This window comes from Syngnathoides biaculeatus, chromosome 14 (genome assembly GCF_019802595.1).
Source record: "Syngnathoides biaculeatus isolate LvHL_M chromosome 14, ASM1980259v1, whole genome shotgun sequence".
Taxonomy (NCBI): domain Eukaryota; kingdom Metazoa; phylum Chordata; class Actinopteri; order Syngnathiformes; family Syngnathidae; genus Syngnathoides; species Syngnathoides biaculeatus.
The window spans coordinates 21439837-21465755 of NC_084653.1; the positions used below are offsets into that span (position 1 = coordinate 21439837).

The window sequence follows — 25919 nt, forward strand, 5'->3', positions numbered from 1 at the left end:
GTTACCTCGGTTACCACGGTTTCCTGGACCCGTTACTTAATGTGATTTCACTCAACATCGGTAGTATGAAGCGCGGTGTGATAGCGCAACACCTTTTGCTTGCGTTCTTATGATCATATTTGGGTGATTGAGATTGTGCGAACTGATGGATAAGTTGTAAAATCACACGTTAGCCACCTGATTGTGACAGGGGTATCAAAACCAAAAGGACACCAAAGAGGAAGCAAAACAGTCAAAACCGACAAACCATCCAAATCTGAGAAAAAGTCAAAATACAGTAGAGTACTGTACACGTTTTTTTTTTTTTTAATTGTCTAGTAAAGATTGACATCTGAAGGAATATAGTTTACGGCAACGTAAACAGCCTCCAGAAACTCGCCCCCGCCAAACCACACGGTTGAGGTTTGTATCGCGGCACAACATCGCAAAACCTCTTCAGCTGTGGTTTAAGTGTTCGAATTGCCTCTCTCCCCTGCATCGATAGGAATCTGATGAGCCACCTGTTTACACTGGCTGCTGCATTTGCGGGGGCCTCAACGTGCCGCGACAGAAGAATCGCAGGCGTACAGGGAGAGTCGAGGAATCCAGGACCAAGAACATCTTTCTTGTTTTTGGAAAATCCAGCATGTCAGAATTTTACGATACTTAACATCCAACGGTACTAGGTCGGAGTAGCGTTAGGACCGCTGTAATTCATTATGTAAAGTAAATACCACAAATCTCCAGATCTGAGATTCGGTAAATAATACCGCAGTCAGTGGGGAAAACTGCTGACTTGTCTGGAAGATACACAGAGGATAAAGTCAGTCATTGCTGAAAGGAATAGCTGTGGCAATTTACTTCTTTTTTTTTTTTTTTTTTTTTTTATCGTGTTCCCGGGCAATGTCGGCTTTCATTTCTCACGTCCCTGCTCGATCGTGAATTATTAACCGGACATTTTTGTGGCTTTTCACATTATGCAGTGGTGAAAGAAAGTGCGCTCTATAAAATTGTCCTTTATAAAAAGAGTAATAAGATAATTAAATAGAATGTAAAGAATTCAACACTTCGTGCACCGTGATTTAAAGTCGAATTTCGTTTCATTATGCTGCTCCTTCTGCCGTACCCGCATTGGCCAGCAGGCGGTACAATACATGCCTGTGAATATTGTTATACATCTGTCCAAATATGTTGCTGCACTAATTTGTATTCAACAGTTCATTGCTTAAAGGGTTCTAAAGCTACAGCCATCAACGCTTGCGGATGCTTCCATTTCATTTTTTTCCCATGTAAGTATTAACCTCACATGCTATTGTTAAGGCAACGTTGTTTGTTTTCAAAACAAATGTAATTCTTTGTTTTATGTTTAGTTTGACAGTAAACGTCATGCGAGATTGGCATTTAACAGCATCAATATACTTTTTGGGATTAATTGTTCACTATTTTCTAGATTATAGATCTGCACAGGGATCCGCGCTGAGCCCCTTCCAGTTTGCGGTAGTAATGGATAGGCTAACAGACGAGGTTAGACTGGAATCCCCTTGGACCATGATGTTCGCAGATGATATTGTGATCTGCAGTGAAAGCAGGGAGCAGGCGGACGAACAATTAGAAAGATGCAGGCACGCACCGGAAAGGAGAGGAATGAAGATTAGCCGAAATAAAACAGAAACAGGGGCGGAGGAGGAAAAGTGAAGCTCCAGGGAGAAGAGATGGTGAGGGTGGATGACTTCAAATACTTGGGGTCACCAATACAGAGCAATGGTGAGTGTGGTAAGGATGTGAAGAAACAGGTCCAAACGTGAAGGAACAGTTGGTGGAAGGTGTCTGGTGTTCTATGTGACAGAAGGGTCTCCGCTAGGATGAAGGGCAAAGTTTACAAAACAGTGGTGAGGCCGGCCACGATGTACGAATTAGACGGTGGCAGGAAGCAGAACTGGAGGTAGCAGAAATGAAGATGTTGAGGTTCTCGGTCGGAGTGAGCAGGTTGGATAGGATTAGAAATGAGCTCTTGAGAGGGACAGCCAAAGTTGGATGTTTTTGGAGACAAGGTTAGAGAGAGCACACTTCGATGGTTTGGACATGTCCAGGGGCGAGAGAGTGAGTATATTGGTAGAAGGGTTCTGAGGATGGAGCTGCCAGGCAAAAGAGCGAGAGGAAGACCAAAGAGAAGGTTCATGGATCTTGTGAGCGAAGACATGAGGGCACTTGGGGTTGAAGAGGAAGATGCACGAGATAGCCTTAGATGGAAAAGGATGACACGCTGTGGCGACCCCTAACGGGACAAGCCCAAAGAAAAAGAATTTTCTAGATTATAGCAATAAGATACAATTGGTGAATGGATGAAATGCATTGACTAGTTCACAGCATTGATATCTGAAGTTTGTACTCCAAGTAAAGCAAAGAAAAAGAGTCACTCATATCTCAAGGCATCACTTTACTTACTTACTGCAACGTCCTTGCATGTGCGAAAAGAGAGCCAGGGTCCTGCTATAATATTTAGCCCTCTGTTTAACATTGGTGGGAACAAGTCACATTTTGCGCATTTCATAAGTCTCAAGTCCTCAAAGTGAAAAAGGCATCTGACCTTGAACCCACGCAGTGATATGAATCACTAAAAATTGAAAAGGGATTTCACTTGATTTCATTTTACCGCAGTATCTTGGGACTTTCTTGATACTTGAACGTTAATACTCGAGACTTACTCATAAGTAGCCCATACGTGACTTAGTCTCACCTCTGTTACCGGATGCCGGAAGGACAGAAAAACACAAAAATAATGAGAGCACTCACGCAGGAGCTACTGCATGATTCAAAAACTTCAATTAGCTGGATCAGGATTTTCCTGAAGTAGACCCAAAGTAGGTCATCTACCAGGAGACGTTTGATCACTTCATGCAACTGTGTCTTTGCAAGCTTTATAGAGATGATGGTGAGTGGTTTCCAGACCTAAACCCTATCGAGAACTATATTTCACAGCAATAATATCAAAACTTGAAAGCATTTACATCGCCAAATGTGCCAGCTGTAATTTGACTCATCACTTATCGAATATTTGTAGATGCAATTGTACATTATGTCAATGCTAAAGCACTCTATACTAGTAGCATCCTTGTGTCAACTTTGAATGCACAACTGCGTAGAGGCGGCGCTGCTTCCTGTTCAGCGCGTCGCTCAACGTCGACACGCTGAATCTATCTTAGTCAGCGATCACCTTGACGTCGGCACTGTGAAACCGCGACGTTCGCTCGCGCAAGCGATGCGTTTTAGAGAAGCCGCACCAAACTGAGCGAGTCTTTGAAGTTGCCGCCCAGACAGCCACATGACATGGACGTCGCGCTGGTGCGTAGTGCTGAGTGTGAAATCTACTTCCTGCACCCCTGCTCCGCCCCCCCCACTGCCACACACACACAGACACACACAAAAGCTTGTTTCTGCTCATCTGTCTCAGTCGAAATTGGTTCTCTTCAAACTTGTGAGCAGCTTCAGCCCCCTCGTCACCACATCCTCTTGCTTAATTACAATCATTTAAACTCACCACTTGCTGACGTACACGTTGGCGGTTTTACCGTAATCTTGCTCTGGTTATGATCAAGGTGGTTTTTTTTTTTGGTGGTCTTCTCGCTTGTCACATGATGTTACGATAAATCGGGAATTGAATTATGTTCAAGGAGAAATAAACCCGAACAATTTTTTTTTTGTCTTGAAAAAAGCTAATTTTTTTTGTTAGATAATGGACCTATGAAATATTTGTGCACATACACAACTTCCTGCTAGCTTTGACACACAATGTTTTGCGTTTCACCGAAACTTCAATAACACGAAGTTAAATCACAGTTGTGAATTTAAACTATAACACCGAGCTGTTCTATAAAATGTTGCATCCATGAACGCTTCATTTTTGGGGTATAAGCATACCGTTGCTAGCTAGCTAACTGCATGCTGCAGTGATCGAAATGGCCCTCGTAATTTGAAGTCGCAATTGTTCCAGATACGTAACTCCTGATCTAGCACAAGGTGCTCAAGTTCTTATATAGTGGTGGAGGGGTGGCTCGAGCCAGGGCCCAAGTGCGTCACTTTTAGGCATGTCTCATGAAAATTGGGGAAACTGAAATGTTGAAAACTCAACTGAGTACTACAAAGTTCCCAGTCTTTGCACGAGCTCTTACCAATGGAACTTTCCGACCTGTCAATCACTCGTACAGTAATAGCCAATCAGATAGCCACTGTCAGATCAGATTGTCAGTAGCGTGCACTTGGAAAAGTTAATGTTACGAAGAAAATGGTCCTCAAATGCACTTGGGAAAGAGCAATTTTTTTGCATCGATCGCCAACATTTCGCTGTAGCTGTGACATTTTGTCCTGCTCCGTCCGAACTCTTAATTCCGTGTACATATCCTTGCGTGAAATGGTTGAGACCTCTCTGTAGAACTCTCTTGGACAAGTCTGACGTATTTGGCAAAAAACATGATTTCGCGATTTCAAACCTGTTCTGTTCAGTCGTCATTTTGGAAGCTTGTGGGACATGGCAAATGTAGCTAAGGGGGGGGGGGGCGCGGAGCTTAAGATCGCCAGTCAGAAAGGTCCATTCCTCTTCTTGCCTATCCTGTTTCAACACCTCTGGTGTTACTGGTCATGGTTGTCAATGCGCCCTCGAGTGGAGACAGTTAACTTTCTTTGAAAAATTGCAAATCATGTATTCTATCCAGGTAGGACGGATTGAACAGTTTGACATGCCGGTTCTGACCGATGGGCCTAACGTTTGATACCAATATATAAGAGACATCTGCAAACTCTCCAGACCATGAGACAGTCACCGCTTTGCATCATCAGAGCAAATAATACTACACTGGATACTTTCACATTACACATTAATATTTAAAATACTGTATGCCCACACCCACCCTGTGCAAATGAATGTGAATCTGTTCTTTCACTGCAGCTCTGCTTACCTTTTGGTATCTTGGGAATTGCAGATTTTCAGCTAGCCAAGGTGCCAAGTCGTCCAGGGACCAGTTATTGAACTGTAAAATGTATGCAAATTAGGCCTGTGACACTGGACAAAAAAAATCTGAATGACACACCTGCAGAAATTTTTACATAAATGGCCAAATACAGGAAAAAAAACATTTACTTGGTTATTTCCATTTCATATTCAATGGGTTGTTTTCACTGACGTCACATTTTTTTGTTGAATTATCCAGACACCACCGCGCCCCTCCATTTAACCTCTTTGCCTAACGCCTACAAGTGCGGTAGTCTCCGGACTGCTCTCGGTTACTGTTTTCTGTTTTTGTTCCACGGGCATCTTGGGACTCAAGTACACAAGAGAGGACTTGCTAACCATCAGAGAGCCTTCTTCTGACAACTGTTGCCAATTCGCTAAAGCTTTTTCCAGAGTTGCTAGTCGGCGCGCTCTTCACAGATTTGGTATACAAGTCCGGCTGCGTAAGAGCGGACATCGTCTAACGCTTCCGACGAAAGACTTTGGACGTTCTGCGGCTCTGCGCTTCACGGAGACTTGGGTTTGTGGACGATTGCACGGTCTCAACCTCCATCGTGCTGATGTTTTGCTAAGCTAACAAGCTTAATCAATACTCTTTTCAGAAGGCCAACATTATTACAGTTAAGATCCTTTTTTGTTAGTCACTTGAAAGATTTGAGAATTTTGTGAAATACTGGATCTGTTTATTCTTTTGTCTTTCTGCCATTGCCATCAAATTTTAAACAAATAATAAAACGTTTTGCTTTGCTTGTGGTGAACTATTATACACCCTTTGAAAAAAAAAATGTAATACATGGAGTTTGCCTCGATATTAAAAAAAAAAAAAAAATATTCCACCGCCCTTCGTTTTCCATGTTAGCATACAGGTAAGTGCTCCTCCTTCGTGATTTCTGTCACATAGAGAAAAAGATCAAGGCGGTCCTCATAAAGTTAACCAAAATATTGGCGCAACCTTTTTGACGCAGTCCTGAGTCCCATGATGTGTGTAGGCCGGGTACCCTAATATAGTCAGTCTGGGCTTGATGTACTATCAATCACATCTTCAATAAATGCAGTTAAGACACATAATGTCGTCCATCTTGCCTATGTATGGATCGAAAATGGCCGCCGTTCGAGGTGACATCACGTGAAACCAACCCATGGAGACACCCAACTACACTGTGCATACAAACACTTCAAAGGCACATTTTCCATTTGACATCCCCTGACCTTTAATATCATGAAATATATTTTGAGATGCGGGTTGACTTATTTGGCAGTTGGCGTGTTCTAAACCGGGAACATGAAAACCACCACCACTTTTTTTTTTTTTTTTTTAGCGAGTTGCACAAATATTATTTGATCTCAATCAAAACTGCAGGTGTGAACGCATCCCTCACCCGTCTCGCTTGAGCTCCATTTAAAGTGTGACAACGAAACGGGCCGGGGGGGGGGGGGGGTGTCGGGCAAAATACGAGCGGGGTGAGAGGTTCGCGCTCAGCCCACAGGAAGGTTCCGGCTTGCAATGGCGACGACCCGGCAGGTGACAGGTAAACCACGTGAGGCAGCTGCTCGCTCTCAGACGGTTGGCATGAGCGACTCCGTCGTGGGAATCGTCCCCCTCGCGCGTTCACACTCCCTGCCGACCACCAACAGGATGCAAGCGCTGTCAGTCATCATTTAGGATGACTGGTTGCTCTCAAATCTTACCGCTAATAAAATGTATCCAATAAACCGGTCCTCGTAAAGTTAACCAAAATATCAGCGCAATCTCCGTGTGACATATCAGGACCATGCACGATGAAACTACGGTGGCTTGGAAGTGGGGAAAAAAAAAAACAAAAGACAAAATAAGAGAGCCACCGTATGAAACATACGAATTAATTTTTAACGAATGAGGAATATTGAAAGAGGTGCACCGAGGATTTAATCATCATGCGGAGTACAATATAAATGTTTGATATCATGGGAGCCTTTCCTTTGAAGTTTAACAACATCGGCAGGTTGGGAAGTTAAACGTGACCGTGAAGGGACTCAAACCCTCAATCTTCTGATCCGAAGTCAGACGCCTTATCCATTAGGCCACACGGCCATACACTGGCACGCTTTCCGACCTAATATGGTGACATCCGCTTCGCTGACGACACCCTGGTCAGAACGCGGACGCCATCTTGGTTTTGGTGAATTCAAGTAAACAAACAGTAACTTAGCAGGAATCATTTGCTATGTTATCGTTTGCTCAAACAAAAGTGGGCGTCGTAAAGCGTCTTTCCTTCGACTGCCAGCCGTGATCAAGAACCGACCTCGTATTAGCAGAGCCGATCTAGCAGCCATGTCATTCCCCTACGTCCGAGTTTGCTCGCAGCATTTTGTTCTTGGTAAGTATTGGATACCTTTTAGAATTTCACACCTACTTAGCAATAACTCAGTTCTGTGAAAGTGAAGTATCCTTTAGAGCCAAGGGCCTACGTAATACTCGTGTGGGGATGCAATGTATGTCTCCAAAACCTGTATTTTCCGTTTTAATCAGAAAAAGGTTTGCAACAACAAGTTACCGCACCGCTGGCTGTTTCGGAGTTGAGTTAAAAACGTAGCTGTGGAAGTGGAGAAACTCACTCTCTCTCCCTCTCGGTAACAAAAAGGAAAATAATAATCTACACCTCTTTCGTTGGTATAATCAACATAATTTAACACTGCGCTGACCATAATCACGCGGTACACTAACCTTAGCGGCGCGGAGACACGCGTAGCTTACAATGAATACCCAGCCTTTGATGAATTAGTTGTAGGCCTCCATACCTTTGCAAATCTTTAGGTAGTCCACGGTATAAGGGCTGGTCGAGAAGAGGAGATAGCGGACGATGTCTGGATAGGTTTCCGACGCCCACATTTGTGTGCTCCCTTTGTGTTTGTGGGTTGGTATTGCCGATCAAAGCGCACTTCTCATCGTAACGTTTTCTTGGAACAACATCGAATGAGCCCCGATAACTTTCCGAAGTCTCTCACTTTTAACATCCGTACGAACATTTGTATAATTCCAAAAGAGTGAACGGCATGTCAGTAGAGTGAATACATCCAACATGGCCGGATGTAGTCACATGGTCAAAAGGAGTCTATGGAAAACTGTCCACCCAGGTTTTAATCGTGATTAATGTGATAATCATGCACAGTATAATACCATTAAACAACTTCGGCAGTTAAATGTGACCGTAAAGGGACTCGAACCCTCAATCTTCTGATCCGAAGTCAGACGCCTTATCCATTAGGCCACACGGCCATATGGCGACCATCTTTCTGACGCCATATAGCGACAAAACAACGTCTGTTCAATAAAACTTTTCACACTGAGCAAGTGAATCCGGTCATCATTGTTATTTCAGTGTAAGAACTTTTAATGAATTTTTTTGACAGTGTTGCGGTGGAAAGTGTGTTGGTTGGTCACGTTGAGGGTCCTAAATTGTGATTAATCATTCAAAAGAATGAAGAAAGCGATTTCAGATGGACCTTTGCGTTGCCTTGCGGTCAGACCTTAATAATAATTTGTTACTAAAACTGCATTGTGTGAAATTGCAGCGCAGCTTTTCATTTGTGGATAGTGGCCCATTTCCCCAACAATGATCCAGTGCGCGTACAGTACAGTACATTTCCCAAATAGGTTCGGTTCTGAACGGGCGCGCTGATAATAAAGATTGCTTATTGGCAGGAGGCTGCCACGGAAAGTGCGTGGATTATTGCCTTCGTCAATCTGATATCAGAATTCCTGTTGATAAGGAGGGAAATCACTGAAAAGTAATAAGTCTCAGGGGTACTGCTTTCATAATTTCAAAGATAAATTCATGACATTCTCATTTCTTTTTTTTTTTTCCTCCCCCCTCATCTTGACAGCCCTGAAGATATTTTGGGGAAATAATATGCAACTAATAAAATCTGAGGAAGAGCGTCTGCTTTCATTTGGCCTTGCTGTTATTACAAGTCGCATTTGTCAGTGCGTAAATTCTAAATGTCGTGCTTTCATACATCCATCCATTCTCTCAGCCGCTTATCCTCACGAGGGTTGCGGGAGTGCTGGAGCCAATCCCGGCTGTGGTCTTGCAGGAGGCGGGGTACACCCTGAACTCGTTGTCATCCGATCGCAGGGCACACACAAACAAACAACCAGTCGCACTCACAATCACACCTAGGGGCAATTTAGGGTCTCCAATGAATGTTTTTGGGATGTGGGAGGAAACCAGAGTGCCTGGGGAGAACATGCAAACTCCACACAGGTGGGTCTGAGATTTAACCCGGGACCTCGGAACTGTTGAGTTGAAGACTAAATTTCCCGGAGGCTTGAATGATTGTTTGTATGTGCCCTGTGATTGGCTGGCGACCAGTTCACGGTTTACCCTGCCACTCCCCCGAAGGTAGCTGCGATAGGCTCCAGCGAGCCTAGTGAGGATAGGCGGTACAGAAAATTACTTGATGGATGGATAGATTGTTTTTTTTAACTGAGGGGATGCAAATTATGGGACAAAATATCAATAGGATAATCGATTTTAATCAGGGGTGGCACGGTGGATCAGATGAAAAGCGTTGGCCTTGCAGATCTGAGGTCCCGGGTTCGATCCCGGACACCTCCTCTGTGGAGTTTGCATGTTCTCCCTGTGCCTGTGTCGGTTTCCTCCCATATCCCAAAAAACATACATACATACATACATCCATTTTCTTTGCTGCTCATCCTCACGAGGGTCGCAGGGAGGGTCCCAGCTTTCAACGGGTAGGAGGCGGGGTACACCCTGAACTGGTTGCCAGCCAATCGCAGGGCACATAGAGACAATCACACCTCTGGGCAACTTCATGTTGCATGTTTTTGGGATGTGGGAGGAAACCGGATTGGCCAGAGAAAACCCACATAGGCACAGGGAGAACATGCAAACTCCACACAGGCAGGACCAAGATTGAACCCGGGTCCTCAGAACTGTGACGCCAACGCTTTACCCGATGATACACCGTACTGCCCCCAAAAACATGCAACATTAGTTGGACGCTCTAAATTTCCCCTTGGTGTGATTGTGAGTGTGGCTGTTTGTCTCGATGTGGCCTGCGATTGGCTGGCAACCAGTTCAGGGTGTACCCCGGCTCCTGCCCGTTGACACCTGGGATAGGCTCCAGTACTCCCTGCGACCATTGTGAGGATAAGCGGCCAAGAAAATGGATGGATGGATGGATTTGAACAAGGTTGAAAGTGACCGCCCTAATGTCATTCTTTGTGGCGTGAGGATTAATCCTGCATCAGCCATGACTTGATTTCCTTGACGCCACGTCGCTTTCTGCGGCATCCCTCCAGCCGCCGCCGCCATCGTACATCACTGCGTCGGCCACGCTCTGGCTCTTACTCCCTCCCTCTCGCCGACATATTATTACTCACGCGAGCCATCCATCTACTCAAATCTCCCCCACTCGTGCACTTTTTCATTACTCTATATCACCCCGGCATCTCTCTGATTTCACCACACCCCGTCCTGCATTCCTCTGCGTGAATTATAACCTTCCATTTATGAATTTTCCTCATGGTTGCGAACGACGCACGTGCGACAAACGTCAATCCGTTCATTCTCGCGTTTGCGGTTTATTCCAGAGCCTTCCTATTACAATCCTGCTTTTGGATTAGTTTGGTGACCCTCCAACGTGCTAATGATACACACGTGCCCTCGAGTGGTACGTGAAAGAATCACTGAATTAAATATTCAATGTGTACATTTACCGTCATTTCCGGCCTATAAGCCGCGACTTTTTAATCACACGCTTTCAACCCTGCGGTTTATGCGGTGATGCAGCTAATTTCTGCATTTTTTTTCTAACGGCTGCAAGGGGGCACTCGAACGGAAAAGGTAAGAATGAGACCGGTGGAATATATGTGCCGAGGGAGTGACTTTTACTGGCTGTGTTAGCCCTGCGCTAGAGTTAGCTAGGTAGTGATTCTTACCGGCCCTGTTAGCGCTGCGCTAGGGTTACCGCTGTGGTAGCGTGTTGCTGCTGTGTTACTGGCGTGTCTCAGTGATATTTACTGGCAGTGATGTTTACTGGTTAGGTTTATTTAAACTGGCCCTCTTAGCATTAGCGCTAGAGCAGTGCTAGAGTTAGCAGTAGCGTTAGCGCGGCAGTAGAGGAGTGCTAGCGTTAGTGCTAGCGTTAGTGCGGCACTACCTAGAGCGGTGCTAGCGTTAGGTGTAGCTTTAGCGCGGCGCTAGCGTTAGCACGGCGCTAGCACCGAGCTAAACCTTTTTAAATATCTTGTTTTTCAATGCAGGTTTTATTGTGGGTACTAGCGGCTTTTACACAGCTGCGGCGTATATATGTACCAAATGGTATTTCCTTTACAAATGTACTCGGTAAGGCTTGTAACCAGGGGCGCTCCGTAGGCTGGGAATTACGGTATGTCTTAATTTTTTGAAACATAGTGCAAAAAATTACTTCATCAGGTCATGATGGCAGTACTTGTAAAGCGAGGTATTTTTTTTTAGGTCTGTGTGAAACGTTTGCAAACTATCAACAGGGTGGCACTGAGTTTTGTTGGATTCACAGATTGCTCTGGGAAGTTGTCACCGTGGCGTCCAAGCGCGCAGTGGATGAAGTGCAGCGTTCTCGAGTAAAATTGCTCGTCATTTCTCTCGGTCCTCGCCCCCCCCCCCCCCCCCCCCCCACTTTCTGCTCTCTGGTAGAAACCAACTTCTGGCTCGGCACCAGGTCGTCATGGCAATGAAAACCTTAAAGGCCGTTGGTCCAGCGGTACAGTGGAGGGCTAGAGACCGCATGATTGCGCTCAGCCAAAATCCGTGGAATAATTGATGGCCATTATATTTGCAGTTGGGAGGGATTACCCCCCCAAAATTGAGTAAGCGTGAATAAATGTTTTCAGGCATTGAAAAAAAATGCCTATGTGAATATGTGGGTGCTGAACCGCGAGTATGCAGTCATGCACTGTGTGCATGAGACGGAACTGGAGCCTTTAAAGTGCCACTGACATCCGTATACACATTGTAAAATAGATATTGTTATGAAAATGACAAATAATATTATTCACTTCAACGTCTACAACGAGAAAATAAATATGAGCGGAGAGCGTGTCATCTATGCGCAAAAATGCGGAAGTCTCACTCGACATCCAATTGGTAGCCACATTGCCTGCTACGTCATTTACAGCTGTCACACTGGGACAGTCGCAATTGAGAAGACGCTGTGGCACCTGCTACGGGAGGCGAACAACAGAGGTTTTCGGATTTTTCCGACACCCTTTCTGACGCGGAAGCTCTTTTCGAAGAAGAGAACATCTCACAATCGACTGAAGTGACCGGGGCAATATTACCGTATCGTTTTTAGCCATATTTAGATGATATGCGGATCACTTCTAACTGAAAACAGACTTCCCGACAGTATGTAGCGTACTCCGAAGTGCCCATGCCGGGCGAAACCCCGGTGGCCGATTTCTTCTCCCGCATGCGCCAAATCGCCTCCTCGCCCGATCCCCCTCCGTGGTGGTGATGAACAATGCCGCCTATGAGCAACGTCAATGAATGCCGTGGCCGCGAGCGACGACAACAAATGCCGTAGCCGCTAGCGACATCAACGAACACCATGGCTGCTAGCGACGACAATGAAGGCCGCAAGTGACGACAGCGAATGCTGCAACCACGAGCGATTACAACGAACGGCGCGGCCGCTAGCGACAACAACGAATGCCGCGGCTGTGAGTGACGACAACAAACGCTGCGGTCGTGAGCTACGACAACAAACGCCGTGCCTGCTAGCGACATCAACGAACGCCGTGGCCTTGAGCAATGACAACAAATGCCATGGCCGCTACCGACGTCAACGAACGCCATGGCTGCTAGCGACGACAATGAAGGCCGCAAGTGACGGCAACGAACGCTGCAGCCACGAGCGATGACAACGAACGGCGCGGCCGCTAGCGACAACAACGAATGCCGCGGCTGTGAGTGACGACAACAAACGCCGCGGTCGTGAGCTACGACAACAAACGCCGTGCCTGCTAGCGACATCAACGAACGCCGTGGCCTTGAGCAATGATAACAAATGCCATGGCCGCTACCGACGTCAACGAACGCCATGGCTGCTACCGACGGCAACGAACGCTGCAGCCACGAGTGATGACAACGAACGGCGCGGCCGCTAGCGACGACAACAAGTGCCGCAGCTGTGAGCTACGACAACGAAAGCCCCGGCCCGAGCCACGACAACAAACGCCGCGCCCGTGAGCTACGACAACGAACGCCGTGGTCGCTAGCGACGACAACGAACGCCGTGGCCGCTAGCGACGACAATGAACGCCGCAAGTGACGACAACGGACGCCTTGGCCTCTAGCGACGACAACGAATGCTGCGGCCGCGCACATTGACACATTTAGCACCCCTGACTTACGTACTTTATTAAGTTATTATGACATGGATCATTTGTTACTTGTGAGAGGATTATGTTGTCTCCCAACTATTTTTTTTTTTTACTAGATCTATACACACGTACCTGTTATTAGGAACCCAGGAACCTCTCGTCATTTGCACCTGTGCAATCCATTTTTTTGCTACGGACCAGGTCTTTTGGAAATGTATGAAGAGTGAATCCATCCTCCCGAGTGCTCGAGCAATATCCAGCAATACAACAAGCCGGCATTTTGGCTGACACGCAGGAAAAAACTGCTACTTTCACGCCGGTAAAACACACAAAACCGCCGGTGTGGGTTTCTTCCTGCTTCTTCTCCAAAACGAATGCCTCGAGAGGATTTTCATGGCGGGAGATACAAAAATCCACATACGACAACGTCATGACATGTGGTGAAAAAACGGACTGGTCCATTCCGGCTGCCTTTTTTTTAAATTAAAAATATACTAAAAATCATGCCACACGTGTCGATAGGACTTTAAACACCTGGGAACTGCTTGGTATAGTGCAAACCACGTACAGCACACGTATTAGTTGATACCGCACGAGCCGAGGCGTGATATTTTAGGGCGTGGGCCATAAACGTATCCAGAGGATCTATTCATCTGCGCTTATGGTCCACGCATCTCATTTCTCTGCGCCCTCTTGCTCCCCTCCCATCGACTCACCCCTCCCCGTCCGCCGCCCCAATCTTGCCTCGCATATGAGCCGGCGGCAATGCAATGATCACGTTAAACAGGTCGTATGTATGCATGGAGGTTGACTAAACTATACCGCCGCCATCCGCAGTCCCCCCCCCCCCCCCACGAATATGTGCAACGCGAGGCTGCGCCGGCTATAATATTTACCACATTATCACGTGCCAAGGGTGAGGGAGGGGAGTGGCCGGGATTCATGGCCAAGTGTGTGTATTTCGCACATTACAGATGTTTTATGGCCACCTCTGGAACCTTGGAGGGTTAAATCACATTTTTATGGATAGCGGTGACACGCAGTCATCGGGTTATATGCCGGCACATCGCAATAAAGCGGAATATCGTGGAAAACTCGACTTCACTGGTTCAATTCAAAAAGCAGAACTAATTAAATAGATTGACTGCACGCAGATTTACTGATGATTTTGTTTTTTCCCCATTTATTTTCCATGTCCGGTGGTGCCTTGATATACGAGTGGCCCAACTGAGGAGGAGGGAAATCACTTTGGCTGAATCATTGTATATTAGTTTATGTATAGTTTATAAATACATCCAGCCACATTTGATGCAGTAAATCCTCCATGATAGCTGTGCATAGGAAATGTACCTTAAAAGTAAACATTATTTTTACACAAATGACAGACAATATTGCTAATTCTGAGTACTGAGTTCTGAGTATTTTGCTTTTTTTTCCAATAATTATTGCTTGTTTAAAGTTATTCTGCATTTTTGTTAATTAAAAAAAAAAAAGTTTACAAGGCTAGGGGCCGAGTCGCTACAGATACGGCAATGCACTCCCAGCCTAGCCTACTCTACTACTAAAGCATACATTTTAAGCAAAAAAATACATCTGTTTCTTAAATTATTTTATTATATAAATTATTTAAACTATACATGTATTCCAACTCTGCAATTTATTATCAGGAAAAGCTAAAAAAAAATGCTTTTAAAAAGTCTAATCGTTTAGGCTTGGAACACATTATTTCTTTTTCCATTCATTGTAATGGGAAATATCAATTCGGTTTTCCAACAAATCACTACTCAAACTGCCTTCGGGAACGAATTGTGGTTGAGAATCGAGAAACTAAGACGCTCTTAAACATTTTGTTTGTGTATTTTTATACATGGCGGCACGGTGGTTCAACTGGAGAGCATTGGCCTCACAGTTCTGAGGACCCCGGGTTCAATCCCGGCCCCGCTTGTGTGGAGTTCGCATGTTTCCTCCCGCATCCCCAAAACACGCAACATTAATTGGGCACTCTAAATTGCCCATAGGTGTGATTGTGAGTGCGTCTGTTTTGTCTCGATATGCCCTGCGATTGGCTGGTCACCAGTTCAGGGTGTAACCCGCCTCCTGCCCGTTGAAAGCTGGGACCCTCCCCGCGACCCTCATGAGGATGAGCAGCAAAGAAAATGGATGGGTGGATGTTTTTTGGGATGTGGTTAATCTTTTAGGCTTGGAACACATTATTTCTTTTTCCATTCATTGTAATGGGAAATATCGATTCGGTTTTCGAACAAATCACGACTCAAATCGCCTTCTGGAACGGATTGTGGTCGAGTATCAAGTAACTAAGAGGCTGTTAAACATTTTGTTTGTGTATTTTTATACATAATATATTACAGTATAGTGCATAGATGTGGTCAATATAATTCGGTTTACCATTTGTTTTGTTTAATAACGCAATGTGAATTAGTGTTATATACACTACTGATGCTGGAATTTTAATTAGCGAAATACCGAGATAATTTCGGGAGAAAGTGTTTCTTTTTCTACACAGTCATACTGAAACTGCAGTCCAAAAACTGACGTACCAACTGCCACGCATTTTTGCACCCATATTGAATATCTGATTCTATTTCAGATTCAAATTGAAGAAAACCATGACGACCTTTTGGCACAAATTGAGACCGGATTGGCGAAGGTGGAGACTGAATCGGTGAAAGGGAACTTTGACGCATCGGGGGAAACACCATGGGTTTTCTCAAGACAGATAAGAAAACTCTGGAGATAGACAAAAAAAGATGAAATTGAAATCTTTGGTAAAAAAAAAAAAAAATTGTATATTGTATTAAAACTCGGGAAAATACAAGATCCGTTGACATGAGTTATATATAGTCCAGAATGAAATGGAGCAGCCATGTTTTCATCTCATCATTGCAAATCAGCCCAATCTAACCATCACCAACACGGACAACAACCACAAAAATCATAAAGAGTGTTAAACATATTGTTATATATATATATTTTTTTTTTTTCATTTGGATGAATTCACTGGGCTGGATTCAAGTGTGTTCCACTAACAAATGTGTGTTCACTGAGAAAAAAAAAAAAAAAAAAAAAAAACAGAACAGAGAACAAATTTCATCTGCACGCATACACTTTCATTACTAAAACCATGACGATGATGATGATTCTTCTCTTGGCATTTCATTATTATTTATGTTTCAAAAGCCTCTCACTTTAACAGCTTTACAGCAGCGCCATCATGTGCCTCTGAAGGATAGGACACTCTCATCACAACGTTTTGGAAATTTAAAACAAATATTATCTGATATCAGTCCCTTGATGAATACATCCAGTAAGGTAGAAATTTATCATGAATTTTAAGTATTTTAACACGGAAAAAAATTATTTTAAAACGGTGCAGACCAGTTACTCGGATACGTAACCTGGTTCGCCATCTTCGATGTGTCATGTCTGCCCCTTAGATGAAGGAGAATCAATTGACAGGCCTTCTTGTTCCACGAATTCCAATAATTTACTGCAACTAACTCACTCACTCACATACAAAACAATATATATTGGGAAAAATACGTAGTTTTCAAACGAACAAATACAAATATTCACTCTTTGCAATAGAAGTTGGTTGGGTTCATTTATTTTGTACTCTGAATATACAAAAGGTAAAAATTAATCACCAGGTCCCAAAAATATCTCGATTATGAGATTTTCTGTTTTATAACCAAATATAAAAAAAGATTTCAAATGCAATGTGCCACATCCAATACGGCGCCAGCGTTGACGCCCACTTTCCTACGTCCAGTATGTCACATGACGGCGCACGCTTCCCTTCGATAACAGCAATCAAGAATGTTCACGCTTTTTAAATGTCTGAGTCTAAAGTGCTCTAAACTAATCACGCACACGATAATGTTTAACACGCCGGCAAAGGACACGTTTTAGCTTGTTCAGTGGGAGACAGCGAAATGTACGCGGCGTGGTTCTTGTTCTTCGTGGCAAGTTCTTCTGCCAACTGGGTAAGATTGAAAATATTGCACGACGGGTAGAAATCTTCTTCAATACTCAAAAGAACTCATTAATTAGGCCGATAATATTCATGACTTTGTCCCACCTCGAGGATTCTAACATTGTTGGAACGTAGTCATTTCTACTCTATTTGGTTTTATCTGGCTTTATTAAAAATATGCCATCATTAAGCTAATATTGCTCATACTACCGCTTCGTTCTCTCATATTGTACAGTTGTTACTCATTAATATTAAAGGAAAAAAGAGAAATGGGCGATATGGTCTTGAAGACATAGTTTACATACCTTTTGCAAATGTGAATAACAATTGACAATGTTATTAATTACAAGTTTACCATTGTTTCCCTCCCTCAGATTTGCTTTAGAGTTGTTCAGCCGTGCATCAGTAAAATATTTTGAAGCACATACCTTTTGTCAAAAGTTTCTCATGTGGATAAATTGCGCATCTAGCGGGATATACTTATTGGGCACCATGGTTTTGGCAATGTTTGTAAACTGCTGTCAAACTCAAGATGATTTGATAAAATCAATCAATCCCTCAGCCTTACAATGGAGTCAATTCAACTATTGAAGCACGTTTCATTTTTTGTTTTTTTATCTTGCAGGTGTCATCTAAGCGATCCTTCGCTATAGACTATAAAAACAATTGTTTCCGAAAAGATGGACAACCCTTTCAGTACATCTCGGGCAGTATTCACTACTCCCGAATCCCACGTTTCTACTGGAAGGATCGGCTGCTCAAGATGTACATGACGGGACTCAACGCCATCCAAGTGTGAGCCTGAAGAATCCCAAAACATCTTACGGGTGAACAATGTCTGACCATCAAATTATTACTGTTATTATTTTTCTGCTCTACATGCAGATACGTTCCTTGGAACTTCCACGAAACGGTCGAGGGGGTCCGCGACTTCGCAGGGGACAGGGATTTGGAGCATTTCTTGGATCTGGCCAATCAGACGGGCCTGTCGGTGATCCTGCGCCCAGGCCCGTACATCTGTGCCGAATGGGAGATGGTGAGAAAACGACCATAAAACCATACAACAGTCAAGTCAAGAAGAAAACACAATCCAAATTTGACCGACTTCTGATCAACTGAGTTCCGTTGCCACGGCAGCGACTTAACCCGCATTTGTGTGTTACAGGGCGGGTTGCCGGCATGGTTACTTCAAAGAAGCAACATTGTACTACGCTCATCTGATACAGGTTCATCATACGGATGTGTGAAAATAATTTTTTGTTTTGCCTGCGTCAAATTTACTTTTTATCTCCAGATTTTTTACAGGCGGTCACTAATTGGTTTGCGGTCTTCCTCCCCAAAATGAAGCCCTGGTTGTATGTTAATGGCGGAAACATCATTAGCATCCAGGTAAAGGAATACCTGCAATAGTTTTTGTTTCGAATAAAGTGGAACTTGGCTATTGAGCTCGTGCACCTACGTCATCAAATCGCGTCACTGGCCGGAAGTGTCGGTCAAGCAAAGCATTCTTCAATGCTAAGTCGGTTGGAGACGGCACGAAAATACGTCTTATAGCAAGACGCCCAGATTTGTCTGATACCGTTCAACATTTACAAGGTGATAATAAACGAAAGTACGTGGAAAAATGAGAGACACTTGGCATAAAGGACCAATATTTAATGCAGACGTCGATGTTTTCGCCGATAAGAAATTGGACCGCTTGCGCTTGTCTTGCACGACTGGATCTACACATGGATCTGGTGAGTAACTCATTGAGATTTACACGGAAGAGTTTGAAAGTGTAGAAAAGTCTGGGCGCGTACAAATACTTCTTTGCTGGATGTGTTTTCAAAGGGGAAACGGCTCGTGAACGCGGAAGTGTGTTCGGCTACACGTTAACCTTTGCCGGAATCCATCGATCTTTTCAGCTAGTATTCAATACCAATACCAATATTTAAATAAATGACTCCCGGTTTTATACAAACTCACATTCATTAACTATGATTGGAAAAAAAAAAAAGAAGACAAGCAAGTCGGCTCCTACATAGCGTTTTCCGCAAAGTTTTTACAATGCCAAGTTGGCTCATTTGAGAACAATGCATTTAAAAAAAAAACAAAAAAAAACAAGATGGAGTCGGCTCCTCCGTACGCGAAGCGTGTTGCGGTCACACGTTAAACTTTGGTAAACTTCTCCGTGACAGATTTTTTTTCTTTTTTTAAATATCCATTGTTCTCAAATGAGTCCAATGCGTATTCAAAAAAAGAAAATAAACCGCTGGGATAGGCTTCAGCCCCTGTACACGGAAGCGTGTTGCAGCCACACATTAACCTGTTTTTTTTGTTGACATTAACCTGTTTTACTACGCTGTGACGGATAGTTTATTTTCTTTCTCTAAATACGCATCAGACTCATTTGAGAACAATGCATGTTAAAAAAAAAAATAAATCTGTCGGGGAAAGGTTGGCCACAACATGCTTCCGTGTATGTTGGAGATGACTCCCTGCCGTTTTTTTTTTTTTTTTCAATACACGTTATTCTCAAATGAGCTAATTTGGCATTCTCAAAACTTCTTGGGAATTTGAGATTGAGAAGAATAATTCCTACCTGAAGTGAAGTGATCGCTACAGAGTCGTGTGTATTTGGTCGGGCACCATCCATCACCTTTAATTGCCGAAATCCATCGATATTTTCTGGTCTTTTCAGCTGGTATTCCATAGAACGATCTCTTTGAAAATCTGTCTTGTCTCTCGTGACACAACAGGTCTCGGGCGTTGTGTATATTCTCCTCCGCTTCAATGTCCCCCACAATGTCGAGCAGCTCTTCATGACTGGCAATATGGCGGCGTGAAAATGGCGACGTCACGTGCATAAGCTCTACGTGTTCACCTGTCGGCTTCCGCTGTCACCTTCAGGTTGAGAACGAGTACGGAAGCTACTTCGCTTGCGACTACAACTACATGCGGCACCTGCAGACCGTGCTGCGGTTTTATCTGGGCAAAGACGTCGTCCTGTTCACCACCGACGGCAACACGGATAAAGAAATGACGTGCGGGACCTTGGGGGGATTGTACGCCACTGTGGACTTTGGCACAGGTTGACATTTGCAGAGAATCGGCTACTAGTCGAGCGTATCTTGATAGAACTGTTTGACCTTCCGCAGGCGACAACATAACTGAAGCCTTCGACCGGCAAAGGCAGTTTGAACCTCTGGGGCCTTTGGTTAGTTAAAATATAGAAATTATAGTTTTTAGTGATTTTTACAAAAGCACAGAAGTGAAATGTATTTTGTTTGATGTTGCAGGTCAATTCAGAGTATTACGCCGGATGGTTGGACCACTGGGGGGATGAGCATGCCGTGGTTGACGCTCAGAAGGTCAGCAAAGGGTTAGCAGAGATGCTAAGCATGGGCGCTAACGTCAACATGTACGTCCAGGCAGTCCCTTGATACCTTAAAATCTCCATTTTGTTTGATTTTGAACACAATTCATCACGTAAGAGGTCATAGTTGTCAACATTGTGAAATTATTGATTTAGTTTCCAATTATAATCTATTTTTCCCTCTTCATTAAAAAAAAAAATGACCCCAGGTACATGTTTGAGGGCGGGACAAACTTTGGCTACTGGAACGGTGCGGTTGAAATTCACCTCTCGTAATTACAGCATTCAAACTAGCATCCACGTTTGTTTGTCACTCATCTCTCGTTACGTTTCATCCAAAAGGCGCCGATCACGATACCAAGTTCAGCCCCGTGGTGACCAGCTACGACTACGACGCGCCTCTGTCGGAGGCAGGGGACCCCACGGAGAAACTGTTGGCCATTCGAGATGTCATAAAAATGGTGTGACAGATTTAAATGTTTACAAATGTACATACTGAAGTTTAGCGTGTATCCATTTTTTCCTCCCCACTGCAGTTCAAAGCAGTTCCACTTGGACCCATGCCACCCGCTACTCCCAAATTTGCCTATGGCTATGTGACGCTAAAAAAGGTAACATTTTTAATACCTCTTCCAAAAATATTGTCATTTGCCAAAGCACAAGATGTACTGTGTATAACTTCCTAGAAGCCATTTTTGATATATACCATAATTCCCAGCCTACAGACAGTACACAGGTTAGCCTCACCCAGTAAATTTGTAAAGGAAATACCATTTGGTACATACATACACCGCAGCCGTGTAAAAGCCGCAAGTGCCCACATTGAAACACGAGATATTCACAAAGAAAGACGGTACGCAGAGAGTTTAAATCTAGCGCCGCCATGCTAATTCCACTGTCCTAGCGCTAGCATCGCCGTGCTAACACTAACAGGACCTGTTAAAAAAAACATGGTAAAAGTCACTGATACATGGCAGAAACACGCTAGCGCAGTGCTAACAGGGCCGGATCGGTAAAAGTCACATGTATACGGTCTCTGCGGTACATGTATGTCCTTGAATTAAGACTATTATAGAAAAGTTGATTTATTTCAGTACCTCGATTCCAAAGGGGTGGCACGGTGGATAAGCAGGAAAGTGTTTGCCTCCCAGTTCTAAGGTCCTGGGTTCGATCCCGGACCCACCTGTGTGGAGTATGCATGTTCTGCCCGTGCCTGCGTGGTTTTTCTCCGGGCACTCCGGTTTCCTCCCACATCCCAAAAACATGTAACATTAATTTGACACTCTAAATTGCCCAAAGCTGTGATTGTGAATGCAAATGGCTGGTTGTTTTTATCCGCCCTGCGATTGGTCTGGCAACCAGTTCAAGGTGTACCCCGCCTCCTCCCCGTTAACAGCTGGGATAGGCTCCAGCACTCCCACGACCCTCGTGAGGATAAGCGACTAAGAAAATTAATGTAATTCCAAAGGTTACCCACGATTAATTATCAGAATTAATTAAATTAATAATTAAATATTTCATAGTTTGATTTTTGCTCACTCATTTTGATGTTTGTCTTATAGCTATATTTAAAAAAAAAAAAACATTCTACAATCTCTAGCAATTGAAATATAATGATTAAAAAGTCAAGCTTGCCCACAGGTGTGACTGTGAGTGCGAATAAGTGTATATTTCTACGTCCCGTGCGATTGGGTGGCAACCAGTTCAGGGTGTACCCCGCCTCCTGCGTGAAGATAGCTCGAATAGCCTCCAGCACTCCCGTGACCCTTGTGAGGATAAGCAGCTCAGATAATGGTTGGCTTCTGGAACGCAGTTTCCTATTTAATGAATCTTTATGAGATTAACTTTTAAATTGAGCTACTGAAATACATTTTCCACGATATAATATATTGAGATGCACCTGTATGATGATCATGATGGCGAGGCGTTTTTTTTTTCACGGATGTTATCATTAAAGTATTAAAAAAAATTTATCTCCCATGTTTTATTTCCTTAGGAAACAATTTCAATGAATATATATTGCCTCTCCCTTCTAATTGATGCCACACAATTTATAGGTCCACCGTTAATGTAATAAATCCAGGCCATATTTCAAATATTAACCACTCGATGAAATCCGTGTCTTCAGTATTGCTTCTTTAAAAGAAATTTACTTGGATCAGGTCTGGGATTAGATCTGTAAAATCCTAATTTAAATTGTCCATAAAAAGATTTTGTTGATGACAGTTGCTTTTTCTTTCCACAGGTGGGCAACATTAGCAGCTTGCTGGACCGACTTTCTGCAGGTCCTGTTCAGTCCAAGTACCCTCTGACTTTTGAGGACCTCAAACAGGTAGCGTCACTCGCAAAGGAGACCCTCTTCGACCATAAAGTTCCTGAGGTTGCTGGTGTGCCTCCGAGCTAAAATGTCTCCTGTGTTCAGTTCTACGGATACATTCTATACCAGACCACGTTGCCCCGGGACCTCGCTGAGCCCACCCTACTCATCTCTCCCACCAACGGAGTTCGTGACCGCGCGTACGTGTCCGTCAACGGGGTGAGCCCTCCACCATAAACTTTTGTTGCAAAACCAAGTCCAATCAAGTTTGAATGTTGCTATTGTAGTCTAAACGTTTGTGAACAGGTTTTCCAGGGTCTCCTGGAGAGGGACACGGTACTCGTGATGAACGTCACTGGACGGCAGGGGGACATCCTGGATGTCCTCGTAGAGAATATGGGCAGAGTTAACTTTGGGAGGCATATCAATGATTACAAGGCAAGGCAATACAAGAATAGTTTTTGTCGTAAGAACACTTCTTTTAAAGGCCTTGTGTCTTCTTCATGTCACATAGAAAACTGTTAACTTATTTCACAATACAGTAAAGCCTCGGTTCTCGAACGTCCCCATTTTCAAACAAATCATTCTTCGAGATTTTTTTGCTTCTGTTATCGAATGAAAATCAGTACACGAACGCTCCCGACAAAACCTGCACACGGCCAGGCCACCTGACCCACGACGCGCTTTGTTGTGAATTCCCACGCCGCCGAAAAAACCCCAGAAATAACATAATGCGCGTGGCGCAAGCAGTTGACCCACCCACGACGCGTTTTGTTATTGTCAATTCGAACGCCCCCTAAAAAAAACGGAAATGACAACGCGTGTGGGGCAACCAGTGCACTTTTGTTAGTCTGTATAACGCAGCCTCTGTACAGACGTGTCCCGGTAGTGACTGTTGTTTTTCTTCTTATCGGGGACTACCGTATTAACCCCCAATCATGGCTCCAAAGAACGCAAGTTGCTTGTTTAAAGTTATTCTGCACTTTTGTTCATAAAAAAAAAAAAGTTTACAAGACTACTAAAGCATACATTTTAAGCAAAAACTAAATCTAAATTATTTTATCATATAAAGTATTCAAACTATTCATGTATTTCTACCATGCAGTTTATTATCAGGAAAAGCTTTGAGAAAATGCTTTAAAAAGCCCAATTTTTTAGGCTTGGAATGCATTATTTCTTTTTCCATTCATTGTAATGGGAAACATCGATTTGGTTTTCGAACAAATCACTTCTCGAACCGTTTTATTGAATGGCTTGTGGTCGAGAACCAAGGCATCACTGTATTTCAGTCATTTTAGTGGCTGGTGTGGTTACTCACTCAACTGCAGCTAGGGGGAGTCCTGTTTCTGTGAGACTTTGCATTTAGGGACTGCTGTTTAGGTTACATGTGTGGAGTTTGGATGTTTTCCCCGTGCCTGTGTGGGTTTTCTCCGGGTACTCCGGTTTCCTCCCACATCCCAAAAACATGCATTGGACTCTCTAAATTGCCCCGAGGTGTGATTGTGAGTGTGGCTGTTTGTCTCCATGTGCCCTGCAATTGGCTGGGAACGAGTTCAGGGTGTACCTTGCCTCCTGCCCAACCACAGCCGGGATTGGCGCCAGCACTCCCACGACCCTTGTGAGGATAAGCGGCAAAGAAAATGGATGGATGGACTGCTTATGTTTAGGAGCTGCTATTGGTGCCAGCAAATAAGGCTCTGAAGTAGACTCTTGATTGTGTTTGAACTGAGAACTCCCCTTCTAATAGAAATACAGTTACAATGGAGAAACCGATTTGAGGAAATATGGCCCTAAATTATCAAAGCCGAAAAGTCGACGACATCATTTGATGACTCTTAGGACAAATTCCATCAATTCCAGGGTCTCCTTGGTAACCTCATCCTGGGCCAAGATGTATTAAGTGACTGGAAGATGTACCCTTTGGACATCGATGGAGCCATTGCTGGAGGGTGGCCTCACGTGGTCGACCTCCCCGACCAAGCGAACGGACCTTCTTTTGGACCGGCCTTCTACATGGGGACATTGCAGCCCACTGGTGTAGCATGGGACACCTTTCTCAAGATGACGGATTGGACAAAGGTAGTGTGACACAGTTAGAAAATATATAAAATCACGAGTTTTACCATTTTGATTCACATTCTCAGGGGCAGGTTTGGATCAACGGTGTGAATCTGGGTCGGTACTGGCCAACCAGGGGCCCGCAGCAGACCCTTTATGTTCCCGGACCCCTGCTCAGCACCGCCCTGCCCAACAACATCACAGTATTAGAGCTGGAGGGGGCGCCGGCACATTTAAGGGTGCTCTTCATGGATCGACCGCTCCTCAACGCTGCAGCTAATGAATCGTGACACTTGTTTGAAACAATAATACGCGCACAATGCTTTTGATATGTATCCAGCTTGAAAGATCTTATTACCGTAAACCTTGTTGTTTTGTACAATAGCGTCATTGTGAAAAAGTATTCTATGCAAGAATCAAGTCAAAAGATTACAGTAATAGTCGCAATTCCTTGAGAAAATGGTCAGAAGAGGTGAAATGGGGGAAAAAAAAAAAACATTTTGGAAGCCTAATAGCGGAATTGTACAAGTCATACGGTTACAGTATTAATAATAAAAAGGATTTTCTTTTCCTCCCCTCCTTTGTGTATATTCTAATTCCGCAGGTCTTAATCGGCAAAGGTTGAATTAAGGCAACTGGAGTCTTGGTTGACCCCTCCCACCCACACACACACATTTTCTTAAAATATTTTAAAATGATGGGGAATTATGCTGTTAAAAACTGTCATTTTAGGAGACTAAAAGACCTATTTCAGGAAAACCATTATCTTACAAGAATATATTTTTTGAAAGGCAGAGAAAGAAAGGTGTATGCAGTCTATTATATTTTTTTATTATTATT

The 25919-nt window shown here is 43.9% G+C and overlaps 1 protein-coding gene and 2 non-coding genes across 3 annotated transcripts; 1 reads left to right on the forward strand and 2 right to left on the reverse strand.

Annotated features, from left to right (window-relative positions):
* Positions 1-6982: 6982 nt before the first annotated feature.
* Positions 6983-7055, reverse strand: trnar-ucg (transfer RNA arginine (anticodon UCG)). Its single transcript has one exon. It is a non-coding gene; the product is annotated as a tRNA-Arg (tRNA).
* Positions 7056-8167: 1112 nt separating this feature from the next.
* On the reverse strand, positions 8168-8240 carry trnar-ucg (transfer RNA arginine (anticodon UCG)). Its single transcript has one exon. It is a non-coding gene; the product is annotated as a tRNA-Arg (tRNA).
* Positions 8241-17144: 8904 nt separating this feature from the next.
* On the forward strand, positions 17145-25658 carry glb1l (galactosidase, beta 1-like). Its single transcript, XM_061841709.1, has 16 exons — positions 17145-17356; positions 17972-18141; positions 18232-18382; positions 18512-18572; positions 18641-18735; positions 20239-20419; positions 20487-20545; positions 20628-20749; positions 20914-20954; positions 21047-21165; positions 21241-21315; positions 22950-23036; positions 23127-23240; positions 23328-23459; positions 24882-25100; positions 25166-25658. The coding sequence occupies exons 1-16, from the start codon at positions 17306-17308 to the stop codon at positions 25367-25369; spliced, it is 1881 nt and encodes a 626-aa protein (XP_061697693.1). The 5' UTR covers positions 17145-17305; the 3' UTR covers positions 25370-25658.
* The last annotated feature ends 261 nt before the right edge of the window (positions 25659-25919 follow it).

Coding starts and splice junctions, on each gene's coding strand:
- glb1l (XM_061841709.1), top strand. CDS start 17,306: ATGTACGCGGCGTGGTTCTTGTTCTTCGTGGCAAGTTCTTCTGCCAAC. Junction 21,316..22,949: donor GCTATGTGACGCTAAAAAAG/GTAACATTTTTA, acceptor TTCTTTCCACAG/GTGGGCAACATTAGCAGCTT. Junction 25,101..25,165: donor AGATGACGGATTGGACAAAG/GTAGTGTGACAC, acceptor TCACATTCTCAG/GGGCAGGTTTGGATCAACGG.